General features: G+C 38.9%; 1 protein-coding gene across 1 annotated transcript in view; it reads right to left on the bottom strand.

Annotated features, from left to right (window-relative positions):
- Window positions 1-320: 320 nt before the first annotated feature.
- Window positions 321-23,491, bottom strand: part of gbe1b (glucan (1,4-alpha-), branching enzyme 1b) — a 91,540-nt gene continuing 68,369 nt past the window's right edge. The window contains exons 15-16 of the mRNA XM_067595223.1: window positions 15,572-15,689; window positions 321-2,444 (exon numbers count right to left, since the gene is read on the bottom strand). Of these exons, the coding sequence (XP_067451324.1) occupies window positions 2,382-2,444; window positions 15,572-15,689 (181 nt within the window). The 3' untranslated portion in view covers window positions 321-2,381. The remainder of the gene's footprint in view (window positions 2,445-15,571; window positions 15,690-23,491) is intronic.

The following is a 23,491-nucleotide window of genomic DNA, read 5'->3' as shown; positions in this document are numbered from 1 at the left end:
GAGCGGTTGTATTGGATTAGATTGCACAGGTGTACCTAATGAAGTGGCAGGTGAGTGTATGAGGGAACTCTCACTAAAGAATGAAACTGACAGACAGGCTCCAATTCACAATTAGAGTAAACTCTAAAACTATTAAGGCCAAAAAGAACAGTTTTTGTATCAAATACTCTGTGCTCTGGAGGATGCTGGATTTCCAGAAGTGTGTGATGGGTCAGAATCAGTAGTCAGGCTGCACATCCAGTTCATCCACATTTTTCTTGCAACCAGACAGACACTGATGTATTATCATTAGTAATAATGAAAGAAATATGCCGCAATAGTTACTGTGCATCAGACATCAATTTTACTTTTGAGAATAAATGCAGACAATTAATTTTGGCAGTGGTAAAACGACAATGACATTGGGTCAGATGAGGGATGATTAAACACTCCACTTCAGTCTCATAACCTCGTTGCTTGAAATTTATGCAGAGTGATCCTCTCTGTGCTTTTCGAGAGGTGGAAAAGGGCATTTTGAATGCTTTGGTGTTATACAAAAAGAAATGACATGTTCATGATACTTTTGACTAAACACAAGAGGATGGTCCTGAATATAAATGTGTTTTCTTCAGCTGCAGGGAAGGCAGATCAAAACCCACGCTACAATACAGCATATATACAATACACTGGCTTAAATGACTGAGAATCTGCACTAATGCTGTAGGTGTACATCATAGAATTACAGTGTCTATGGCAGTAAATCAAGGCATTAGCTTTTTACTAGGATAACCAAAATCAGCTCGTTTCACTTACTGCTTTGATAAAACGTGCAGAGAATACTGAAAATTGTCCAAAAGACATCCATTCATATGGCAACAAGAGATTTTCAGAGGGAGGCTGGAAGCAGATTGTCTTTTATCAATTATCACAGTCATTTGCGAAACATAACCTTACAATATGATGAAAGCTGTCATACAAAAGAGCATTTTAATGATTTGCACTTTTTTTTGCCTGAGTGAGTGAGTTCAGTAGCCATAAAAACAGTCACCTTCCATCAATGGTGTTCTACAGTTCTTCCAAAGTTTAGTTAATCAATAACCTTCTCACATAACAGCTATGGGGAACAAAGGATGAGCGTTGCAGCTGTTCTTTGAGATGTTCAATCTTCATGTATGTTGAGACAAAAGTCACATAGGTCGCAGCTAATTGGGAGAGGCACACGTTGTTCTCCGTGTGAATTTACGCTGCTTGTGTTTTTCAGGAACGTTTGCAATAATCTCAGGGGAGCACTACAGTACCTAATGAACATGGTGCACATAAATCATAGCATCTTAGAGCAGTGAGGTGTGTGAGTCATACCTGCGAAACTGTTTTCTCCCACACAAAATGATGTGTCAATCATCAGTATCATCTCTTAGTAGAATTTAGCAAAAATACAGTGAATTCTTGACACAAACTACTTTAATAGTCTACAGTGGAGGGAATTATGCATTAGTTTTTGTAAAGTGGAGGGAAAAACCTTGTAATTCAGCTAAAAATGTTACTGTGTACTGTATATTATGTGACACACTGTGAACAATCTAAATTAGGTGATTTTATCACTTTGCTTTAGCTGCAAATTAATGGCTTAATAACTGGGCCATAAATAACGATATAAATGCTCCCAGTAGCTGCATAAATTCAAACATTATAGCGCAACTGCTTTAGATACTCATTAGAAGTATAATAACTCAAAGCAGCTTATTACTTTGTGCAAATTACAATATTTTTATACTTACAATGTCCCACAATGTAAATTAACAAAGATGAATGACCTAGACTTAGATTAAATACCTAGACATTTAGATTTTCAAGTGCTGGTAAGACTGTAAATATCTTTGTTTCTGACGCTGACTATAATATTATTTGTATTTAAATACAAAATAATTAAAACCAAGTCAAATGTATTTCAACACTTATAACATCAAAAAAAAAATCTCTGAGCTATAACCATGTAAGAATAAATTAATGCTTGCATTGCTTTCTTCTGCCACAGTCACTGGTCATGTGTTTCAGATGACACGCCAAATTCAACGGAGCCTATAAATGGCTGCTGGCTACTGGTGGACGGACTCTGCAGGCAGGGCTTTGAGTTTTAGCATCTAGCTGCTGGTTAGTTTGGACGCTTCCCAAATGGACCAATCTGTAGTAAATGGGGTTACACAGCATCTAAGGTTGCAGATGGTGTTTGAAAGCAGCAAAGCTCACAATAATACTTTTTTCCATTTAGAAAAAGACTCAAACACAAAAAGCAGGTTTGGGTGGTGTGCAAGGTTGACACTTTAAGATGAAGGTGATTGTTAACACACAGTTTGAGGCTGGAATCCATTCTCGATCCTGGTCTCTGTGGAGACAATCATCCTCTAATAACAGTAATTTATCTCCTCGTTGGCCAGGACAATAGCTGTTCTGCAGGGGATGTAGACCTGAGGGAAAGAAAGAGAAAGAGAGACAAAGAGAGGAAAGAAAGTAGGGAGAAAAGTGAGATGATAATTGAAGACTAGTGATGTTAACAAATCTCTGATTTTGGTTTAGCCTTTTGTAAAAGTGAGACATGGAAGCACTTGGTGGTGCCTTGATGATCAGGAGTGATCGCTCCTCACAATCAAGGTCGACATGATGGATAAACGAAGAGGAGGCGGAAAAAGGGAGGTAAAAAAAAAAAGACGGGACAGGGAAGAAGAGGATAGGGGTGTATTTAGAAGGAATATTCAGATCTGAGCAGAAAAATAACTCTTCAGTGGAGACAGTACACAAACACCACAGCCTTGATCAAAGAGGACCGTCAAGGTTAGAGAGGTATAATTAAAGTGTGACAGAGTTGCAGCTGCATTAAGACCTCTGGGTGGCACTGGAGTCAGCAGATCTGCTGTGAGCTTAGATGTCACAACTGCTTAAAGTTGTGCCTGTGAACTGATGCTGTAGCATTTCATTTTAAGCTTTGAGTTATGGAGAATATACATCTTGGTGTAGTTGGTGCTAAAAAATTCCTGATCAGTGATTTAATCTGCCTCACATTCATATCATTAACATTCTGTTCCATTAAAAGCTTGCGCATTGAAGTAAACAATCCTCAAATGAGCAATTTTGCCTCGAGTGGGGGCAAAAAAAATCCTAATTTTTCAATTCAAAACTCTCCAATCAATGCAATAACTGTGTTTCATCATCTCTAAATATTGGTGGTGCATCAACTGTAAATTTGGGATTCTGTGAAGATGGAGTCCGCCTGTGGGCATAAGCTGAGCTGAAAGAATCTCCCGAGTTTTGCTGGACTGAAGAAAAAACATGTCAGCAAAAAATAAGCACACCACAAAAAAAGAAGAAACTAAGTCTTGAAATGTCAGATTCCTTATATAGAAATCTTAGCGAGGGTGTTAGTTTGGAGCGGTGAAGCTAATAAAGTCTTTGATCAATCCTTTTGATATTCTCAGTGTCATTTGGAGGCAAGGAACAACAGTGTACCATTAGTCATTTTAGATTTATGCCAAAGGAAAAGCCAAGCAGACATAAATGATGCTATATTTCCCAACAGAAAACTGAAAGAGAGAGCAGAGCTGTAAACAATTCAATCACCCCCTGAACTCTTCAAGCCGCCCCTCGGCATCAGTGGATCTGAGCTTGCTGTGGATGTGTTTCTTTGGCAACAGTTTGTCACTGAGGGAGTTGAGCAGCCCGGTGCTGAAACACTGACACAGACATTGGTGACTAATTAAACCGTCTCAGTGGGAGAGTCTCCATGCAGAAGCACCGCAGAGAGGAGGAAAGGCAGAATGAATCATTGCACCTGTTTAAACAAAGCTACCACTGTGCCTAACCTGGAATATGTCAACAGTTTTTATTTCCACCAAATAGATAGCAATGGTGACAAATTCTATATCAATCTGTGAACAAAGAGCAGCAGATAGTCCCAAGTGTTGGTGCGGCAGTTACTGGGAGACCTCCTAATTAACACATTACTCCTGACGACATGTGGTGGTATAAAATAGATACATATGGTACACACAGTACTGTAAATGACCTGTTGCACACTTGTGCTTACAATTCAGAGAAGACACAATTAAAAAAGGGATAAAGTATTTTGCATTATGGTACATTTCATTCAGAAACACTGTCATCAAAAACAGGGCCAGATACTGAGCTGAGCTAAACAAGCAAGACTGGGTCAAAACCTAGTATATGGTTGGACCTTGTATTGTCAATGTGTGAAATTGAGGCCAACTTGTTACAGGGATAGTCGGTGGTACTGTCTGTAATGAGGATTCCTGGATATTAAATGTTCATCTGCAATTTTCTGTAGTTGTCTCAGTAATATTTACTGAAGTAGAATATCACATGAGATGGTTAAGCTATGTTTGAGTCAAAAAAAAGGGTATAAATGCAGTTTGCAAGAACAATACTTTCCACTCATATCTTGGGATGTTTGATTTGAAAGAGAACTTATTTTAATTCTAATTATAACTATTCTAATTATCAGTTAACTCCCCCTGCTCTTTCATCTGTTTCACTCTGTGGATGTCTCTCGTTTTTCACTCTGTATTGAGTGTTTTGTCAGAGTAATGGTTATTTGAGGTGCTTTAACTGAACGCTCACCCTCATGCCTCAATGGACCTTTTTTCTGCCTCTTTCCCGGTCGATGATCATGGAGGCTCCGGTGGAAATTATAAATGAAAGTTTTACAGCATTTTGGGTGCAAATTCAGGAGGCTTACCTCCACCCAGTTACTGCAGTTACAATCAAATCAAGCGCACCTGCAGAGCTGCCGCCCCACGCTAACCTGATACAACAGCCTACATGAGTCGCATGTTTTACCTGCAAGACTCGTGTTTTAACGCTGTTGTTCATTCTTTATGATGTGGAAATGTTGGAGAAAATAAAAAGCATACGTCATGGTATTAGTTCAGTTATAAAATCCACTCCTGCCGGCTGCTGACAGCGCTGTCAGCTCGGAGCAGGAAACACAGTCACTCTGTGTGGCGCTGCTGTCTTCCGCTTCCATCATCTTGTGCTGATTCATTTTGAAAGAGCAAAGGCCAATGGGGAAACGCCAATACTCGGCTGGCTGACCAATGGTGAAACTTCATCACTCGTTCACTCGCTCACGGACAACCGCGATTATAGGGCTGGGCGGTGGCCGGTCCGGCCAACAACTCAAAGAGCTGCAGAGTGATGCTGTTGTTCAGAGTTATCTAATCATACAAGACAACATACTTGATGGTTGAGATAAAGGTACAGCTGTCTGTTGTCTCACAGGCCCTGTTTACACCTGGCATTAACATGCATCTTGGGTGATCCGATCACAAGTGGACAGCTCTAAGTATGTCTGTTCACACCTGGTATTAACAGGCGTCTCCACATGTGTCTTGAGTGACCACTTGTGATCGAATCTCACTTCCCTGCTCTATATGCAAATAGACACGTACATCATTTCGGTTTGCAAAGACCAAATTTGTCTGTTTTTAACTGGCAGGAAGACCGGGGGTCCATGAACCCTCTGTCCAAAGCTGTGATCAACCTGTTCGATAAGAGGATAAACAAATATACAATGCATTGCGTGCCCCCTCATGAAAATCAAATGCCCGTCCTATTGATTTGCTCTGGCACTGCGTCGGAACACACACACACACACACACACACATATATATATATAACAAATATAGAGTTATATGCAACGATCTCCCCGCAGGTGCATCTCCCCATTGAGAGATGCTGTCCCCATTTACGCATGAGGCACAGCAGCATAACTTCATTGATTATTTAAATCTCCAACACACCGACAGCATCGGTCAGGATCTAATGTTAATTAATGTTCTGTGTTCTTCTACACATCCAAAAGGTCAGCTGGTACACAAACACAGTCCAGGTTCATACTGTTTGGAGTAAAGCAGCCGTCCACCTGATAAATCCTGTGCTCCATTATGTAGAGCAGCACAGCAAAACTAAAAACTGTAGTTATCAACTTGACAGGACAGAGGAAACTATCCAGCAACGTTTAGCTTCTGAAATATTTTTTTAGACAGACAAGCGAAAACAAGTTATTTTCTGGTTTTCGTATAATTTCTATTCCAATTGTCGATTTGAAGAGGAAAACGGGTTAGGGGAATGGGAAAAACAGAAACGGGAGGTGGATTGCGTTTTTTTTAATTCACATGAAAAAGGGAAAAACAAAATAATGCATTTCTTTATCCTGTTATCAAACAAGTTGAACACAGGAGGCAGCAATTCAATTCCCATGCCTAGTCTGCCAGAAAACAGAGGATGTCAGTTGAGTAGGCGGTCCTTTGATGTGGCCCAGGACACATTGTGTTCACACTGCTAAATGGATGTGGCCACATGCGGCCCAGACCCATGGATGTATCATAAGAGCTGGCTACCGGACTAAAAATGGCGCCCATTCAGTCCTATAGGAACTGCTCGCCTGGTGCATATGCCAAAAAAAAGTTTCTAGCTTCTGGGTTTGCTTCCGTGTTGTGCGGCCCACTGATTTTGCGCAGTAGTGTTTCCCCCACTGGCCCCGCCCGCGAGCTCCCGCTCGGTTCATAGACTTTACATTATGATCACAGACTTTTCTCGGCTCAGAAAGTTTGAGAAACAGAAAACCTCCATGGATCAAAAGTTCATAATAGAAAGAGTCATAATTGACGTTGTTTGCAGTTCGAGGTGTCTTGTCAACAGTTTTACAGGCATCTCTTTTACAATGGTGGTCTATGGGGAAAATCCTTTTTGGGCCGCAGGGGGATTTTTCTCTGCAATACCGTGAGTGGCCACTGGGAAAAATTGGCTGCAAGGCTGAGCGGTAGCGCCCTATCCAGCTCTTATTATATATCCATGCCCAGACCACCTCCAAATGTGGTCTGAGTGATCGCATTGCAATGCGTCTTGGGTGTGCTCACACCTGTACTTAGAGCTGCCTGCTTATGATTGGATCACCCGGGACGCATGTTAATGCCAGGTGTAAACAAGGCAAGGGTTCAAGGGCAAGAGTCTGCGACGTGCGAAGTGCGGTTTAGGAGGTGTCATCGTTTTCAAGACACGTGACTGATGAAATGCATCGTGATTCACTGAAATACACGTGGGGAAGGCTGTGCTCTTAGCCTGCTAGCCTGTTACTGGTGAATCTGATGGGTCACCAAATACGGTGCAACACCGGTACTTGAAAAAAAAAATGTTAGCAAAAGAAACTTACAAGGCTACGAGAACACAGAGGGGCTCTCTACTTTCATGAAAGCAATAATATTCATGGGCAGCGACTGTGATGTTTTGTACAGTTTGCCGGCTAACTTGCTAGCTGGTTAGCATCCTCACTGCATAGTTATGTGTATGTCTTCTGTGTGACTTTGACAGCATCAGCCTCTGCAGGAGACACACAGCTCTCTATTTAAGTGTTAATCACCAAGGTTTATAAGCAAAAACATATACAGTTTAAATTATAACTAACAAAATGCTTGCTGCTGATCACCAGGAGTGTTTTTTATGACATTATTGTGTAGCCTTCATATCTGTGGCTCCTGCCAGCTTTGTCAACATCTACCGCAGAAATCTCTCTCAAAAGTACAGACATTACAGCTGTTGCTGTGTCTCTGTTTGTGTAACTGAGGTTAATACAGGTTTAAACCTAAAGTAACTAAACTGAGGTTTAACCTAGACTGAACACAAACAAATGCCATTATATTCTTTCTCTCACTGTTCACTAGTGGTACATTTCTGCGGATCTCTCAGCATTTATTTAATGTTCATGTTGTTAATGTTAATTAGTTTAATTGAGTTTATTATGAAGGTCATCCATACTCACTGAAATGTTATTATCATAAATTCTGTTCTCTTCTCCCTATGTATTTCATACTATCTTGCTTTACAGAAAATATAGAGAAACATTTATACATCATTCATTTACTGATCCAATATGTGCCTAAATTTATATTTTGCATATTTGTCTCATATATAAACATTACATATCAATAACTAAAGGAAGACAACCACATCTAAAGGGAGCTTCACTGTTGTACATATTATGTATAATAAATCACCAAAATTATGGAAAAAAAAAAGTTATTTTCATTTTCTGCATGCCAGGCCAGTAACTCTGATCTACTGGCCAAGTGGGTCAGTGGGGATAAAATATTACATTGAACCCAGCTAGTGGTTGTGAAGGTTTTAGTCCATTTACTAAAAATCACATATACTTTAGTGATATTAAAACCAACTGTTTTAACAATTACAGTATGCTGCTGTGTTTAAGAATTTTTTTTTACTCTTCCAGACTTCCATTAATTTATACACATTAAAATCTAAAAGAAGCAAATAGGACTTGTTTGAGTTGTATAGTTCATCACAACGATCATCAAGTATTATTTTTTGTCAATGCAACATCATCATTTTGTGGCAAAGAACAGAGGCCACTATGGACAAGTGACACGAGATCATAAATGCTAAAACGTAGTGTTACAGTAGTACAAGTGGAGAAGGCTCATAAAGTCAGTGAACTGACTCAGTAATGTACATTTTACAGCAACATCTACCTAATGCTCGCTGACATTAGCAACCATAAGCTGATGGTCACACCAGACCAAGTGGGCTGTAACAGCCTAAATCCCTGAGTGTACTAAACTGAGCAAGGGTGTGTAATATTCAACTTTTCAGTTGTGAGTGGCTTGGTGTTCACTGTGATGGATTTTATTATCACACAGAAATTATTGGAAGCCAATGCCTGCTCTAAACAGAAGGAAAAATACATCAAAAAACTAGTTTAAATAGTTTAGCATGCATTGGAAAATGATTCGCAAAAAATGTAAAGTATACGAAAGTTTGTAGGTAAAGAGCTTAAGCTGCAAACACACTTGTATTAACCTTTAAGTATGAAAGTCCATGAATCAACTTAAATCTATATATAGATGCTGTCTGGGGTGGTGGATGGTTCATTTTCAGTTTGCAATTTCCACTGTAGCTATGAATATCATTTAGTAGTTAGCATTTAGTATAGAGTATGTGTGGAGCTGGTTATTTAAGTAGATAACTCTGTTATGTGAATGAAAAGGTTATTCAGCGCTCCAGGAAATAAACCCCCATCACCCTGCTGATCTCCCGCATCTGCGCTAATAACTGCACGTTCCTCGTGAACCTTAAATATGATTTAATAAAGATCACAATTCCAGTCACTCAATATTAATAAAAAAAAAATGTTTAGGTGTAATGTCAGGCAGTTTTTATCAGTGTGGTACTAATTTTATTGCTAGTGTTTTATGTGCAACAAGCAACCCTTGTCTTCCAGCATCTGACTGAATTTGTTTGAATATGTCCATAAAGCCTCTGCTGCTTTCTGATGAGTCATTTGGAGTAGGTGTTTACTGCTTCACTATCTTCAGTAGACTCGACTACTGTAACGGTGTCTTTACAGATCTCCCTAAAAAAAATCGATTAGACAGCTGCAGCTGAGTCAGAACGCTGCTTCTCGAGTCCTCACTAAGACCAATAAAGTGGATCACATCACTCCAGTTCTCAGATCTTTACACTGGCTTCCTGTCTGTCAAAGAATTGATTCCAAAATACTACTGTTGGTTTATAAAGCGCTGACGGTTTAGGGCCAAAATACATCTCTGATCTGCTGCTACGTTATGAACCAACTACAACTCTCATGTAGTCTGGGACTGGTCTGCTTTTCTGTCCCCAGAGTCAAAACTAAACATGGAGGAGCAGCGTTCAGTTTTCATGCTCCACATATCTGGAACAAACTCCCAGAAAACTGCAGATCTGCTGCAACTCTTAGTTCTTTTAAATCAAGGCTGAAGACTTCTCTATTTGCCGCTGCCTTTGATTAAATCAAATAATTATTCATTTCTTACACTGCACTGTAACTTTTATTCTTGTATTTTATACCTGTTTCATTCTATTTTAGCTTGTTTTTGTGTCTTTGGGCTCTTTAATGACTGTTTTTGGTTGTATTTGGGTGTCCTTTTGTGGTGTGTTTCTTTTGCACTTTGTCTTGATGCTTTTAATGTTTTGTGTAAAGCACTTTGAATTGCCTTGTTGCTGAAATGTGCTATATAAATAAACTTGCCTTGCCTTGCCTTCACCGGCAGACATTTCAGATCTAAGCAACGGCAGTTTCTACCAGCAGTCAGATCCAACAACGGTTATTGTACAACAGAACCTTTGCAAATCTGACAATTTGTAAGTGTTATTATCAGAGCTGCAAAACAAAAATGAGATAAAGAGGAAGCAAAGCAGTTTTTTGTGAGCTACTGTATTAGTAGAAAGTTAGTCCCTTTTGGCTGGACTTCAACAGCGGGGGCCAGCGGGGCCAAATGCGAAAATCTGTGACTGACTGACTGACAGTAGTGTAATTTCATCAGTCGCCTCAGCTGAGTGTCTCCACTTCCAGCCATATTCTAGTTTTTGACCCAGTCTTGTTTTGACTTCTTTTGTCTCATGGATGTTCTTGGATCATCTTGTATCACAAGCACATGTGAGAATTTGTTTTTTGACTCACTCACAAGAGCAGAGTCCAGCCTTCGGGCTAATGCTCAATCTGATCAATGTTCAAACACGCTGATAAAGGATTCATGAGGTCCTTCACAGGAACATATCATCCACTAGGTTTCTGTCTCCTGACCCCAGCTGCTGGCAAGCCTGACTACCCATGCACTTTAACTCTCCAGACATGTCTCTGTTCAGCTCCATTACTCACTTAACAAGGATCAGCTCCCTGTAAGCACTTCTGTACATGCTGGTTGTATCTTAGGCAAAAACCAAGGATCTGACAGTGTAACAACACAAACATGACTTGGGTGGATAACTGAGTTAAGACTCATCTAAAGGAAAATTCTGCTTCTGTTTACAACCTGGGTCTTCTTTTTGTAATTTCATTGGTTATAATACTTTTAAGTCTGTTGTAGCAATGTCACTATTCCATATCAGCACTTAAACTGGTGAGTAATATGTTAACTCAAGTAATATGACCAAAATTACAACATCCAGGTGGTTAAAGAAATCTAATTTTACCTTGGATTAATTTATGGTCAGCCTAATCACCAAGCTTACATGACAGAAAAATGTGTACATTAAGCCCCTCTATTAGCCATGCTAGCTCTGTACTTAGTCAAAGTGGTGCTTTGAGATAAATGCTAACATCAGCATCCTAATATGCACACTATGACATTGTTAATATGCTGATGTTGCAGTCAAGAGGTACAGTACAATCTTTACCATCTTCAGCATCTTAGTTTAGCATGTTAGCATACTAACATTTGCTTGACATGAATGTGTGCAATAAATTGAATGGAAATCCATCAGATAGTTGACGAGACATTTTTCTCGAAACCACGAATGTCAACCTCACTGGTGCTAGATGAAAAGTCAGGGGATCACTGATGGGGATCATTAGGATACATCACTGGGAACAATGACTGTCTGTATGAAATACAAAAGACATAACTCACACATACTAATCAATGCAAGCTCTTATCTTTCTATAGTACATATGTACAATATACACAGCAGCCACATGAGGATTTTTAAGTATATGTGTGTTTCTCGTACGTGAATGTAAAGTATGAAGCAGGTTCTCCACGTTCTGTCACAGTTTTACTCTGTTAGTTCACACTTCAACATCAGGCCTCAGATGTTTCTGATGGAAATGTGCGTCTTTTGATCATTTGCCACCAGCCTGCTATGTCTCCCTCACTTTCTTTTTCTTCCTCACTTCAGCATAATTTCTTTTAGTGAAACTGTCAAAGGAGACAACTCCTTTGATGCACGCAAAGTTTATCAAAAGGTTTTGAAGAAGCTAATTATTCATCAGCGTTTCTTCGCGCTATCCCTTTGACGTTATAACACTCAAACAAAACTGTAAATGTGACAACTTACAGAACAGGTTAACTTACATTTTATCATAAGTTTGTGCACTAATGTGTATTAACTCGCAACAAATTGTTGAATTTATTTTGCAGTCAAAAATATGGAGTGTTAATTTGCTATTTAACAGATTTTTTTTTAACTGTGAAATCTGAATATTCACAAGAACATGAGTTTGTTTTAGCGAAGAATGTGTAAAAGCTGCAGCTCATACTGTATACTGTAATGTGAAGGTTAAATATTAGAAATGTCTACCGCAGTATGGAGCATTCTCCTGCATACTTTGTAGAACCTGTTTACCATCTTTTGTTTGTTTGTTTGTTTGTTTGTTCTTTAATCTCTATTGATTTGTTTTTAGACTGAAGGGAAAGACATGACTGAAAGGGCTAAACAGATACCACATGACAAAAATCTAAGACCATATTTGTACACACAGGGCATTACAGTGGTATTCACCATAGACTCTGTTGGCATCATCCAATTATGCGCATTCTCGGTCGGAGGAGTGATGCATTCTTGGAGGATATGAGAGTTTATTATCATGCAGTAACGAGGAAGCAGGAGAACTGACAGACCCATTAAAAAGACAGGGGAGAAGAAGTTTGCGCAGACTTTGAAAGCAACAGTTGTTAAATAAAACATGGATAGTGTGGGCACCTTTCACAGCCCCCGCAGAGGCTCTTGTCTGATTATTCTTGTCATAACAAGGTAGGTGAGAGGAGGAGAAGGAGGACGAGGAGGAAGAAGCATCTTTATGCAAGACTACAGTCTCACTGTGCAATCTCTATGAGGGAGCCTGTAAAGGAGATACAGTATGTACAGAAAGGTCCGGACCCTGCCTCCTTCCTCCCTCCCTGTCGGCTTCATTCCTCTCACTCTCTTTCATTCCCCATTAATCCAAGATGGTGCCAACATTAGCAGATGACTTGTTAACTAAACTTCATATTTTGGCCAAGAGGGACATGGGGGAAGCAGTGGTGCTTGAATTAATAAGAGTTAGGAAAGATTTAAGAGAATGTGGAATATGACTCCTTAACTGATGAAACCTAAGCTAATACGATGGAGGATCACTGTCTGCATGAGAGAGGAAGACGCTTTTTAACCGGGGTGGACGGATTCTTAAATAATGCTGAATTGATGCTCTTAATAGCAGTGTGAGCTTTGCCAAACACATTTTTGATGCATTAAAGTGCTCCGTCCAACTCTTAATATAGAAAAATATCTGCTATCTATTAAATGCACCAACGCTTTCAGTATTGATCTGAAGAGGTTCAAGTTGAGTTCAGATAAACAAACCATTATCAGGTGCTATGTCAACACTGCCACTAACAGAAACAGTTTAAGTGTATTGCCACGAAATATTTATTATTTTACTAAACTAACTGTGAAACCACGGTGGGAGATCATGACCGTGGAGACGATTTCACAGATATCACTGTCCTCATGCATTAATTGGATTGATTAACACAAGATCTATGGCCTGCAATCAGCTGATTTATAGCTGGAGTGTTTGGGTATCCGTGGTGATCCTTTCTAATGCATCCCTGATTTTATTCATAAACATCTTACTGCCTTTCAGCATTTTAATCAAGAAAAAAAATTACATCAGAAAAAAAGGAGGCAAACATGAGGAAGATCCTCGAGCGCTATGCTTAAAATGCATATCAATGTTTCCTTCTATATTTCAAGGGCCGACCCATTTCATGCCATTAGCCTTAAGCAGTCTCCATGATGGAAGCCCAGTGGTTCATTCTCCGAGATATTTTCCTCCCCTCTGTGACGCTGTGCGAGTTTAAGATCCGTGCACATGAAAAGGTAAGTTCTAACACCATGAATAATGCAAATTGTTTGCCGGAGAATCTGAAAAGCGGTAGATATTAGATTCACATAACTCTCAGTGACTCCAGGATAACTGCCGGCTTGAGCACAGTAAAATGCATAGACACCAGATATGATATTCACAAACAAAGTCTAATGATGTCGAGATACCACAAACAATCGATACTTTCCCCTGATAAACAGATCTAGCCATATTTGATCATTTTCTGGTTTCTGCATTAAAAATCATATTAATGAAGGAGATACTAAATTATAGAGCAGTGGATACGCTGAGAGGTCCAGACCAGGGAGATGGTGGTTATGTGCCAGAACAGACAGCTCTCTTTTATGGCAACACACTTAAACCTCATTAGAATGGCTTTAAAAGATCCTCTCACTACAAACTCCGTTCTGGGTTAATTAAACTGATTTGTGAAATTAAACATGGAACATAAAATGGACAAAACATGAATAAACTGACAGCTATTTCATCACATTTTATACTGCTACAGGCAGTTAGTGTGTTAATACTTTCTTATTACTTTATTCTAAGGGATCTATTTCTGCATAAGTTATTTTCTAAAGTATAAATGTACAAATCCCCCTGATTAATGTATAAGAACTGACTGATTAATGCATTCAAGTGTGAGGAACATTACAATGTATACTCAGGTATAAACTCTTGGCAGTGCTGCAAAAGAACATTTAAATAAAGCGTGTATGTGTGTATCTGCAAGATGCAATAAATCACATGAATGGTGGGGGGAGTGTATCAGGATGTGAAGTAAAACTCTGAACAAATGACAACACTAGGAAAGTTATGAAGAAAAAGAGTTTGTTGCTGCTGCCATTGTGCCTGCCGTTACTTTATTAACAATATAGAAACTCTCTCGAGTGTCGCCCATGATTCAGCCTTTATCTTCTGTCTGGTGGATACTTTTTAATCTTCCAGGTACTGTACACTTGTGTATCATGAGCTTTAAATGTGTCAGTGAGCCATGCCAGTGATGGAAAAAGCACAGCAGCACTTTGTCAAAGTAGACATTTTAAGTTGTTAAACACAGGAGCAGCTGATATCATAAATAATGGCAGCATTATGCTTCAGTGTCAGGATCCATTGTACTCACTGATGTGGTCTACTGGGACACTTCAATGGAAGGAAGCCATCATTAATGTCATGTGTTTTCCTGATATGATTAAAAAAAAAGTCTATACCTGGATCTCAAGACTTGCACACTTAAACAGAATGCAGCCATTATTAATGCACATGAGTTTGACAACTTGAAATGAAAAAAGAAGCTGTGCCCCAAAACTACACTATATATTAAAACCACAAGTATATACTAATTAAGTAATCCATTCTACCTGTTCTGGCAGCTAGGAAATTATGCTAGTCATGTGACTTTGTATATCTGTTGGTTAAGTCAATTTGGAAACAACCAAGAGAGAGAAAAATGTTAGTCCGATGTTTTTATTACTTAATTTTTTTTGTTTTGTTTCCTGAGATGTCTCATCACCGCCCACAACTCCTTTTGATGTTTTTCAGCCGTGAGCAGCTCCTCCATTATATATGTGCATTGCATTGTGGGACAATAGTGTCCATCGACAGCACTCTGAAAAATCATTTAGTATGCATGCTGACATTTTTGAGTACTACTTAATTTTGTCATTTTCACAGTGTGAATGTACCACATCCTCAGGACCATGTTGGAATTAGTATGCAGAGTGGGTTGGTGATACAGCTCATCAGAAAAAGTGGTCTAGAGACTGGACTCCACTACAATGGCCCTGGACTGGTAATTGGAGTACACTCCATATTTAGGACTTGATTATGTTCAACAAAAGATTAACTTTGATGAGTCAAAAGTGTGATGTTGAAAATATGTACCAGCATGGAGTTGGAGCGACCATGGAGGGGCTGGGGCTCACTGAAGAACTCGGTGTTGTGGTCCAGCCGTCCTTGACCGCCATACACAGCCTCATCTGAATCCAGCTTGATTTTGTATCTGACAAAGATGGAGGTTAAGGCAAAAGGACAGTGGGAAACTAGATTATATGATCTAAGACAAAAGAAGCATGAGAGAAGGTTTTATCACCAGTGCTTTTGGTGTGCAGACTTGGTTTAGCAGGGCTCAGCTGGTTTATACTCATTGAAATCCTCACATCCATCAGCATTCATCTACCCCCTCACAGCACTGCAATGTGACAGTGCTGAGCCCTAACAGACAAAGAGAACGCTGCCTGAAATTAACATAAATACAAAAGTGATTCAGCCATGGCTCAACCATCCAGCCTGCCTGTCTAATTTATCTAATTCACTGCATAAATAATGAATTCAATCAAAAAAAGTGATCCAAATGAGTGACAACAAATACGCACAGATACAGCGTCTACAAAAAGTATTCACTTCTCTTGGGCTTTTTTGTGTTTTATTGTTTTGCAACTTTGAATCACAATGAAATGCTTGAGCTTTTTTTTTTTTGAGGATATTACATAGTTTATTTAAATTAAGAACCAATATAACACACAAAAGAAAAGACTGTGCAGGCATTCATCACCATTGATAATTAGTAGAGGCAACTTTAATCACATCTGGATTCTGCAGTGACTCAAGCTGTGTCAAGCATCACATCCATTGTGACTAAACATCCTAAACGAATACTGCATATACTGTGCTGTATGTAAACTGTATGTTGCTCATGCACATGATTAGTGTTTTTTTCTCTGACATAAAGAGTCTTTATCAGTTGATCACTGTCAAAAAACCTTAGTGAATCCACTGTGATGCAAAGTTGTAAAACAACCATTCCGGGGGGGAGTGGGGGGAGGGTGGTGGATGACTACTTTTTAAAAAGACACCATATGCTTCTTTACTCCACTGAGAGAGTCGGAGTAGTAGAAACAGTATTATGTGTGTAGTTCGTGTGGGTGGTGGAGGGGTAATGGACCACACTTTTTCTTCCATCTTTTTGCACAATCTCTCTTCTGTGTTTCTGAACAGGATGTTCAGACACTGAAGAGCTGACTGTTGGCAGCTTCTATGAAAGGGGTAGTACAGTTTGATGAAATATGTGTGTTCTTGAAGAGGAACCAAGATGGAAAGACACCACATGAAATATAATATGCAAATCATGCCATATGCTTCAGTGAGGGCTTTAGCATATATACTGTACACCTTTTACAAAAGTGCAGCATCAAATTGATTACATGATTAATTATGTCCTTCAGCTGAGGGAAATGGAGAATAATGTCTAATGTGATATCTAAATTGTTGGGAAAGAGCTCCAAATGTCTGTCTGAAGAAACAATTTAGATGGCACACTTTTAGAAAATCCTTCCTCCCTTTCTAAAACTGATTGACATTAGTACATTCAATCATCTTGTTGCTTGAAAAAACGAATGGATGTCAGAAGGTAATTATCAATGTCCGAGGAAATATTTAAGACATTTTAAAAGCCCAATTTAAAATGCAAAAAAGTGCACTTTGACAAGCATGTGCATAAATATGCGTTTTCATCTAAAAACTTCTCTGCAGGGGCAAAGTTTAGCCTTGCTCATGTCAGTCAGAAATGCTTAGTAGCGTACACAAGTACCCCAATGTCCATGTGATATGTCAATACTGTAAACATCTGTGCAGTGCATTATTTACTCCTGTCTCTCAGGGATGTGAGCTGTAAGGAGTGGTGCTGTAACAAACACCAGGAGAGAGGAGCAGACATGCAAACAGCCCCCTAATTGGCTGGCTGAATAATCACCTTATCTCCCCATAGGCGATACTCCAGAGTTTGAGTGTGATCCTCAAACACTGCCTCATTCTGCCCCAGAGCCGGAAAAAATTCCGCTTTTGCTGCCTGCTTGTCTGCTTTGATAGTGATGATTAAAAAGAAGTGCTGCTCTGTGCATTGTTTCTGCTGAGGAGGAAGATCCCCTCCTCCACACCTCCTCTGCTCCGCTCGCTTGCTATGGTGTTTTATTGACAGAACAAACTCATTTCGCTATGGAGGTTTTACAATAACTATCAGATGGAATATGGAAATATTCTTTCAGGGGTTATGATGCTTCAGGGAAACCAATAATCTGTTTGAATTTAAGAATTAAGTCCTTTACTACAGACAATAAAGACCTTTACATGAACTAATTCTAATTTTAACTGTAAATATTTCCCAATAAAAGGTTTTAGAATTGACCTGAGGTGCTAGTGACACTACAATGCTCCTTCACAAAACTATATACAGATTATACAAGCAAATATATTATTGTGGGCCAAGTGGGCAATTCTAAAGACAATTTCCATCCAATATAGTCAATAACAAATAAACAAAATAACTACATAATGAACAGACTTATCTGTGGTACACTACAATGGAAATATCAGGGCAACAGGTATATGAAAGTGTAAATCTTCTAGTTGTAAGGAGAAAGATTGATGTACAATATATTTTTCATTTAAAATCCTTATATGCTAGTGTAGTGGAGTAGAAATATAACGTCACAAAATAAATATATGAATCAAGTCATTAAGTAATTGAATTTAAATACTTAAATACTGGCTGGTACTGTACTGTGCTTGAATATTTCCATTTTATGCAACAGTCTACTGAGTATTTTTACAGTGTGGTACTAATAGTTTTACTTCATTAAATGATCAGAGTACTTCTTCTACCACTGCCAATGACAGCATTCTCAATTAGGGCTGAAAATAAGGCACAATGGAGGCTTGAAGTCTGTTTGCCTATAGTAGGGCCACCAAATTACTAAATCCACCCCCTTGTTGTGCATTTCCAGTCTTGTGGATTGCATGTGCATGTGTACAAGCTGGAAATGAAGCATAGTTACAGTAATTCAGAGTTCCCTGGAAAACTTCTCTGCAAGGAAGCAAAAATCAGCATAAATTGGCAGTTGGAAGCTTTGAGCGATTACGTGTTTGTTAGTAGCTACAGACGGTTGCAACAAATGCTTGCAGTTCAGCTGTAAACTATTGTAATCAATACAACCTTTGTGAATAAAGGAGAAGATTTAAGAACACAATCAATTTTGCCCAATGAGTAGAAAGAAAAGAAGTCAATCTGAAAGCTTGATGATTAGAGCCATTGGTGACCTGAAAACAATCTGGCCATGACCATGATTGCAGACCAAGCCACCACTTGGTTTCTCCATCAGCTTGTCATTTTTTTCTGTCTTTATGAAAGTAATAGCACCCTGGCGTGGGTGAACAAGAGCTGAACGAGATATATGTGCACATCTGAAGAATGTGGCATGGCCTTGTAAGCATTCTAAATGCATTTTCAGAGTCGGCTTTTCCATGCTTTCTGCTCAGCCTGTACAAGTTACGTCAGTGGAAGAAATGGAAGAAAGAGCTTCTGTTACAGAGGACTAAGAGATGGTTCTAGCCAACCAGCAGCCGCTGTATGAAACTCAAAGAACCCAATGGGGCCCTTAAAGCCTATTCATATCAAGATAAAGGGATGTCCATGACTTTGTGTGAAGAGTATGACACCTACAGTACCGTTTCACAGCCTTCAGCAAAGTTCTGCTTTATACTATGTTGCTTTGTTTTGTTAGAAGTTTGAGGAGATGCAGACCAACCTTTGTCAAACTCTTTATACAAAGTAGTGCACATCCTTTTGTTTTTAAATTAACCTTACAAATAAAAGCAATATATTTTTAAAGAAAATACATTGTTTCAGAGGGTTCCTATGCTATGTATTGTTGAATTTGCTATAAGTGGTGAAACATGGGTTTTATTTTCATAATTTTAGTCTTCCTTACAATTACCATGTAACTTGTCAGACTTGGCAAGACGAGCAGCTAAACCATCAGACATGATTTAAACAAATCCCCTTGTTGACCAAACTAGGGAAACATTAAAATTATTACCCAAACTCAGTTGTAAACATTCATCAAAGTTTACAGACTGACTTCTTGGTTATGTACTTTATTTAGCATTGCACAAACAGTTTTACTATTGAAATGCCAGACATTTATGTCCTCTTTTTATAGTTAGTGTTTGGGAGAGAGATTTAATTGGTGGAAGCGGGATGCCAATGATTTTAGATGACTGAGTGACAATCTGCTGGAGTCTTTTATAGGTTTGACTGTCTGAACCATTGTACCAGACTGTTATGAATAATGTGGAAATACTTTCAATTATTAGAGAGTAGAACAAGAACATGAGGTGTCGTCTCACTCTAAATTTCTTGAGCTGGTGAGAGAACGAAGAGTCTTTCTTAGACTATGTTGTTTGTGTTTATGTGTTCATGTCCCATATCCAGTTAAGGATGCTTAAAGTCAACAATATGTTTAGGATTTGTTGAACTGCAGATTGTCTGTGCACCAGGTAATTGCTTGATTTACTTGTATCTGCTGGTGTGTTTTATTTTTATTTGTATGAGACCCACAATGGCTGTGTCATCTGCATAAATATAGATGTTAACAGGACTGTTAAAAACTGTCTGATCGTCTCACTGCTTCTGTTTTTTGGATTTTGGTGAGAACAATGTCATAATAATCAATAGAATTGAAGGTTAAAACAATAAAAATAAAATCCAAGTTGTAATACACAACTCAAAGCCTGAAAAAAAGCAGCTGCTCTGTTTGTTTACACCATTTGAAGATGAAAAAATTTGGAATCACAGATTAAGCTTCAGGATTGATGAGGAAGCTTGTAGATGATATCTGGTGGAGTTAGAGCCTAATGGGATCACACACAGAGAAAAGTAATGTAACTTTGTGGATGCAATCCATCTTGATGTATCTTACAGCATGCTGCAGAGAGCTGTAAAAACAAATAGATGCATATTTTTCATTTTCAGTGACCCTATCTGATACATTCTAGATAATATCAGAGTAAATTATTGTCACCTATGTACGACAGTGTGTATTTTATTCTCAATTCTAGTTAGTTAGTGTCACGGCACCTGTAGTTGAATTATTCCAAACGGCATTCAAGGAACGTCTCAGACAGAAAAGGAGAATGATGACCTGACACAATCTCAACTACCTATTGGCACAGTGTAAATCAAAGACCAATCTGCCCTGACAGGTACAGCTTTCATGACGGGATCCAACTGGGATTTCAAATACTCCAACCAGCCAGATAAAGCCCACTGCCTGAAGAATGCCTCCACCACGAGTCAGAGAGAAAATAATAAAAAACACTGATGGTTTGAGTGCCTGTCGAAAAGCTGACGTTGACTGCATTTTAATGGCCAACATTTTTGGTGAGGTGCTTCACTTCACTTCCTCTCCTGTTCCTCAAGGAGGAAAAAAAACACATTCAAAAGAGGACAATGAGAAGCAAAAGAAGAGCTTGTCTAAAAATATGAAGAGGCCAAACAGTCACTGAGCCTCAAACTAAGGACTGGTAGTAAGGGATAATGACTATATTGCAGTTGAGTTGTTATTTATTTATTGCAAAGTTAAGACAGCAGACTTTCACTTTACCATTATACCCCAGACACTAAAACCACAGCAGTTATCAAGCTGCAGTGCATCTGAACAACAGCAACTGTATATTATTTTCAGTGTTATACTGACAACTATTTTTCCTCGAGTCTCTATGTTAAATTAACCAACACACTGAAGTGTTATGTAGAACAGCACTACACTCTTCAAACCAGTGCTGCTGCTGCTGGTCATTTTTTCTTTGCTTTGTTTGACAAAATTTATAAAAGTTTTACAACAAGAACACAAAGAAACTACCTGATGATCCATCCAGACCAACATGCGGTCATACAGCATGTGACAGAGGGCACCAAAAGCTAAATTAATGCTGTTTTTTGCTGGTGAGGGACACCCTCTGATATTATACTGTGCTTGCCATTTTGCCAAAGGAAATGACACCCAGCATAGGATCCATTTTCAGTGGTGCATACATCATGGTCAGCTACATCTGGCTATTTCTTTCAGATACAACACATGGTGTGGGGCTCCGCATTCGCATCCCTGACCCTCACACAGATAGAAGAAAGTTTAAGCATATGACAGTTGAGTGTAATGAAAAAGCACTTTTGGACTCTTTGAGCTTGTCTTGTTTACCTCCTCTGCCTCTGAGTGGCACTTTCATCTGTCTTCTCCCCTAATTGGATCCTCTGCACACATTCCCATCGGAGGATCTGCATCTCCTCATACACATGGCGCATTTACCTTGCTCACACACATGGCACATTTGCCTTTATGTGTTTACTGCTTCTCTGTATAATGACAGCCAGAGCCTTGCCCTCACATTTATTTGCATTTCCTCTCAACCCACCCAGTGTCTGAGGCCTCTCCTTAAACATCAAAAGAAGCACCAGGAGGAAAAGATGCGGTTCCATCCTAAATGAAAATAAACCCTCAAAAACGGTGTTACAGACACTGTGCAGCAAGGCTATTAGTGCTGTACCCAAGTTTCACCCCATCAAGGCAGAGCTGAAAACACGAGGCAGAACGTACAATTACTGCACATCAAACAAGCTTACAATTAACGCATGATATTAAGAGATTAGGGGTTACTGTTGTTTTTTAATCATCAAATAAACATGATTATTATTTCTCTTTTACTTTCCACATTTAATGACATGTTTTTTTGTCTTTATATTTTATTGTTGATTGGTAACATTTGGCATAGAGATTAGAAATGTTCTTTTTGCATTGTTTTTATCCACTTTAGGAATCATCCTACCCAGAGAGCCACTATGAAACAGTGACATTATAATCTAATCATCTATCTAACAATAATATAATATAATAATTGTCAGATCATGTACAGTAATAACCGGGAAAAATTTAATAAGATGCCCCTTGAAATGGTTTGAAATGTGATACAGCATGTTGCTGTATTAAACCACTAGAAATGGTAATAATATCATCATGCTGATACTGTATTTTTTTTCCTTCAGAATATTTCATGACATTATGTTTTCAGAATTATTAGAGAGTTATTATTATTTCAGTACAATTAGCTAGAAGCTTCAACTTTAAATGAAACAAAAAGAAAATATGTGAAAATCAAAGGAACAACTGCTCTTTAACAGCCAATTGAATCATAATAATTTGAGACTGAATTGCTCATGTGTAGTGATTTGAACCGCTGGCGTCATCGTTAGAAAACTAACAAGCTCTGTCTGGTTTTGACTCAACATCACATTATTTAAGTCATAGCTGAAAAAACAACACAGCTTCGTATCCATCTGGGAAACTGTTGGCATGAGCTACAGTGGGCCCCAGAAGAGAGTGATGTCCGTTATAATAAATACAAATCTGTCAGCTTTCTGTCCCCCTTCACATCCCTGATCATTAAGCCTGCTGTAATCACAACTGTGGGACTCATTAAATTCCTCTGCGCTGCTCGCTGTGAAGACAGACAGCCAATGCTGCTAAAGAGAGCGGTTTCTGAATCACTGGGCTCTGCTATTATTTCTCTCTAATAGCATAACAACACCACTATAAACAATTGACTCATATTCCTCTCAACAGTGACTGCTCAAAATTATATCACAAAAGTATTAGCCCTGGAGAAAACACCTCCATTAAAATCGCAGGTCTTTACAAGTCACACTTCCTTTAAACACATCTGACACAGTCTTTAGATCCCTGATCCATTTCTCAGCCCGGGAGAATGCATCTCCTCAGCAGTGATTTTTATTTTCCTCAATCCCCTGAGGAGCGTACTTGTGGTTTCATTTAGAGCCATGTCCAGCTTTCAAACACAGATCAATAATTAGCGGTGAAGATGACAGGTGAGGTATTTTGACAACCCTCGTATTTCATACACTGTACACAAAACCATCTGATCGATTAAGAAACTCTTGTCCACACATTGGAGATT

This window comes from Thunnus thynnus, chromosome 7 (assembly GCF_963924715.1).
Source record: "Thunnus thynnus chromosome 7, fThuThy2.1, whole genome shotgun sequence".
Lineage (NCBI taxonomy): Eukaryota > Metazoa > Chordata > Actinopteri > Scombriformes > Scombridae > Thunnus > Thunnus thynnus.
This window is presented reverse-complemented; position numbering and strand designations above follow the sequence as displayed.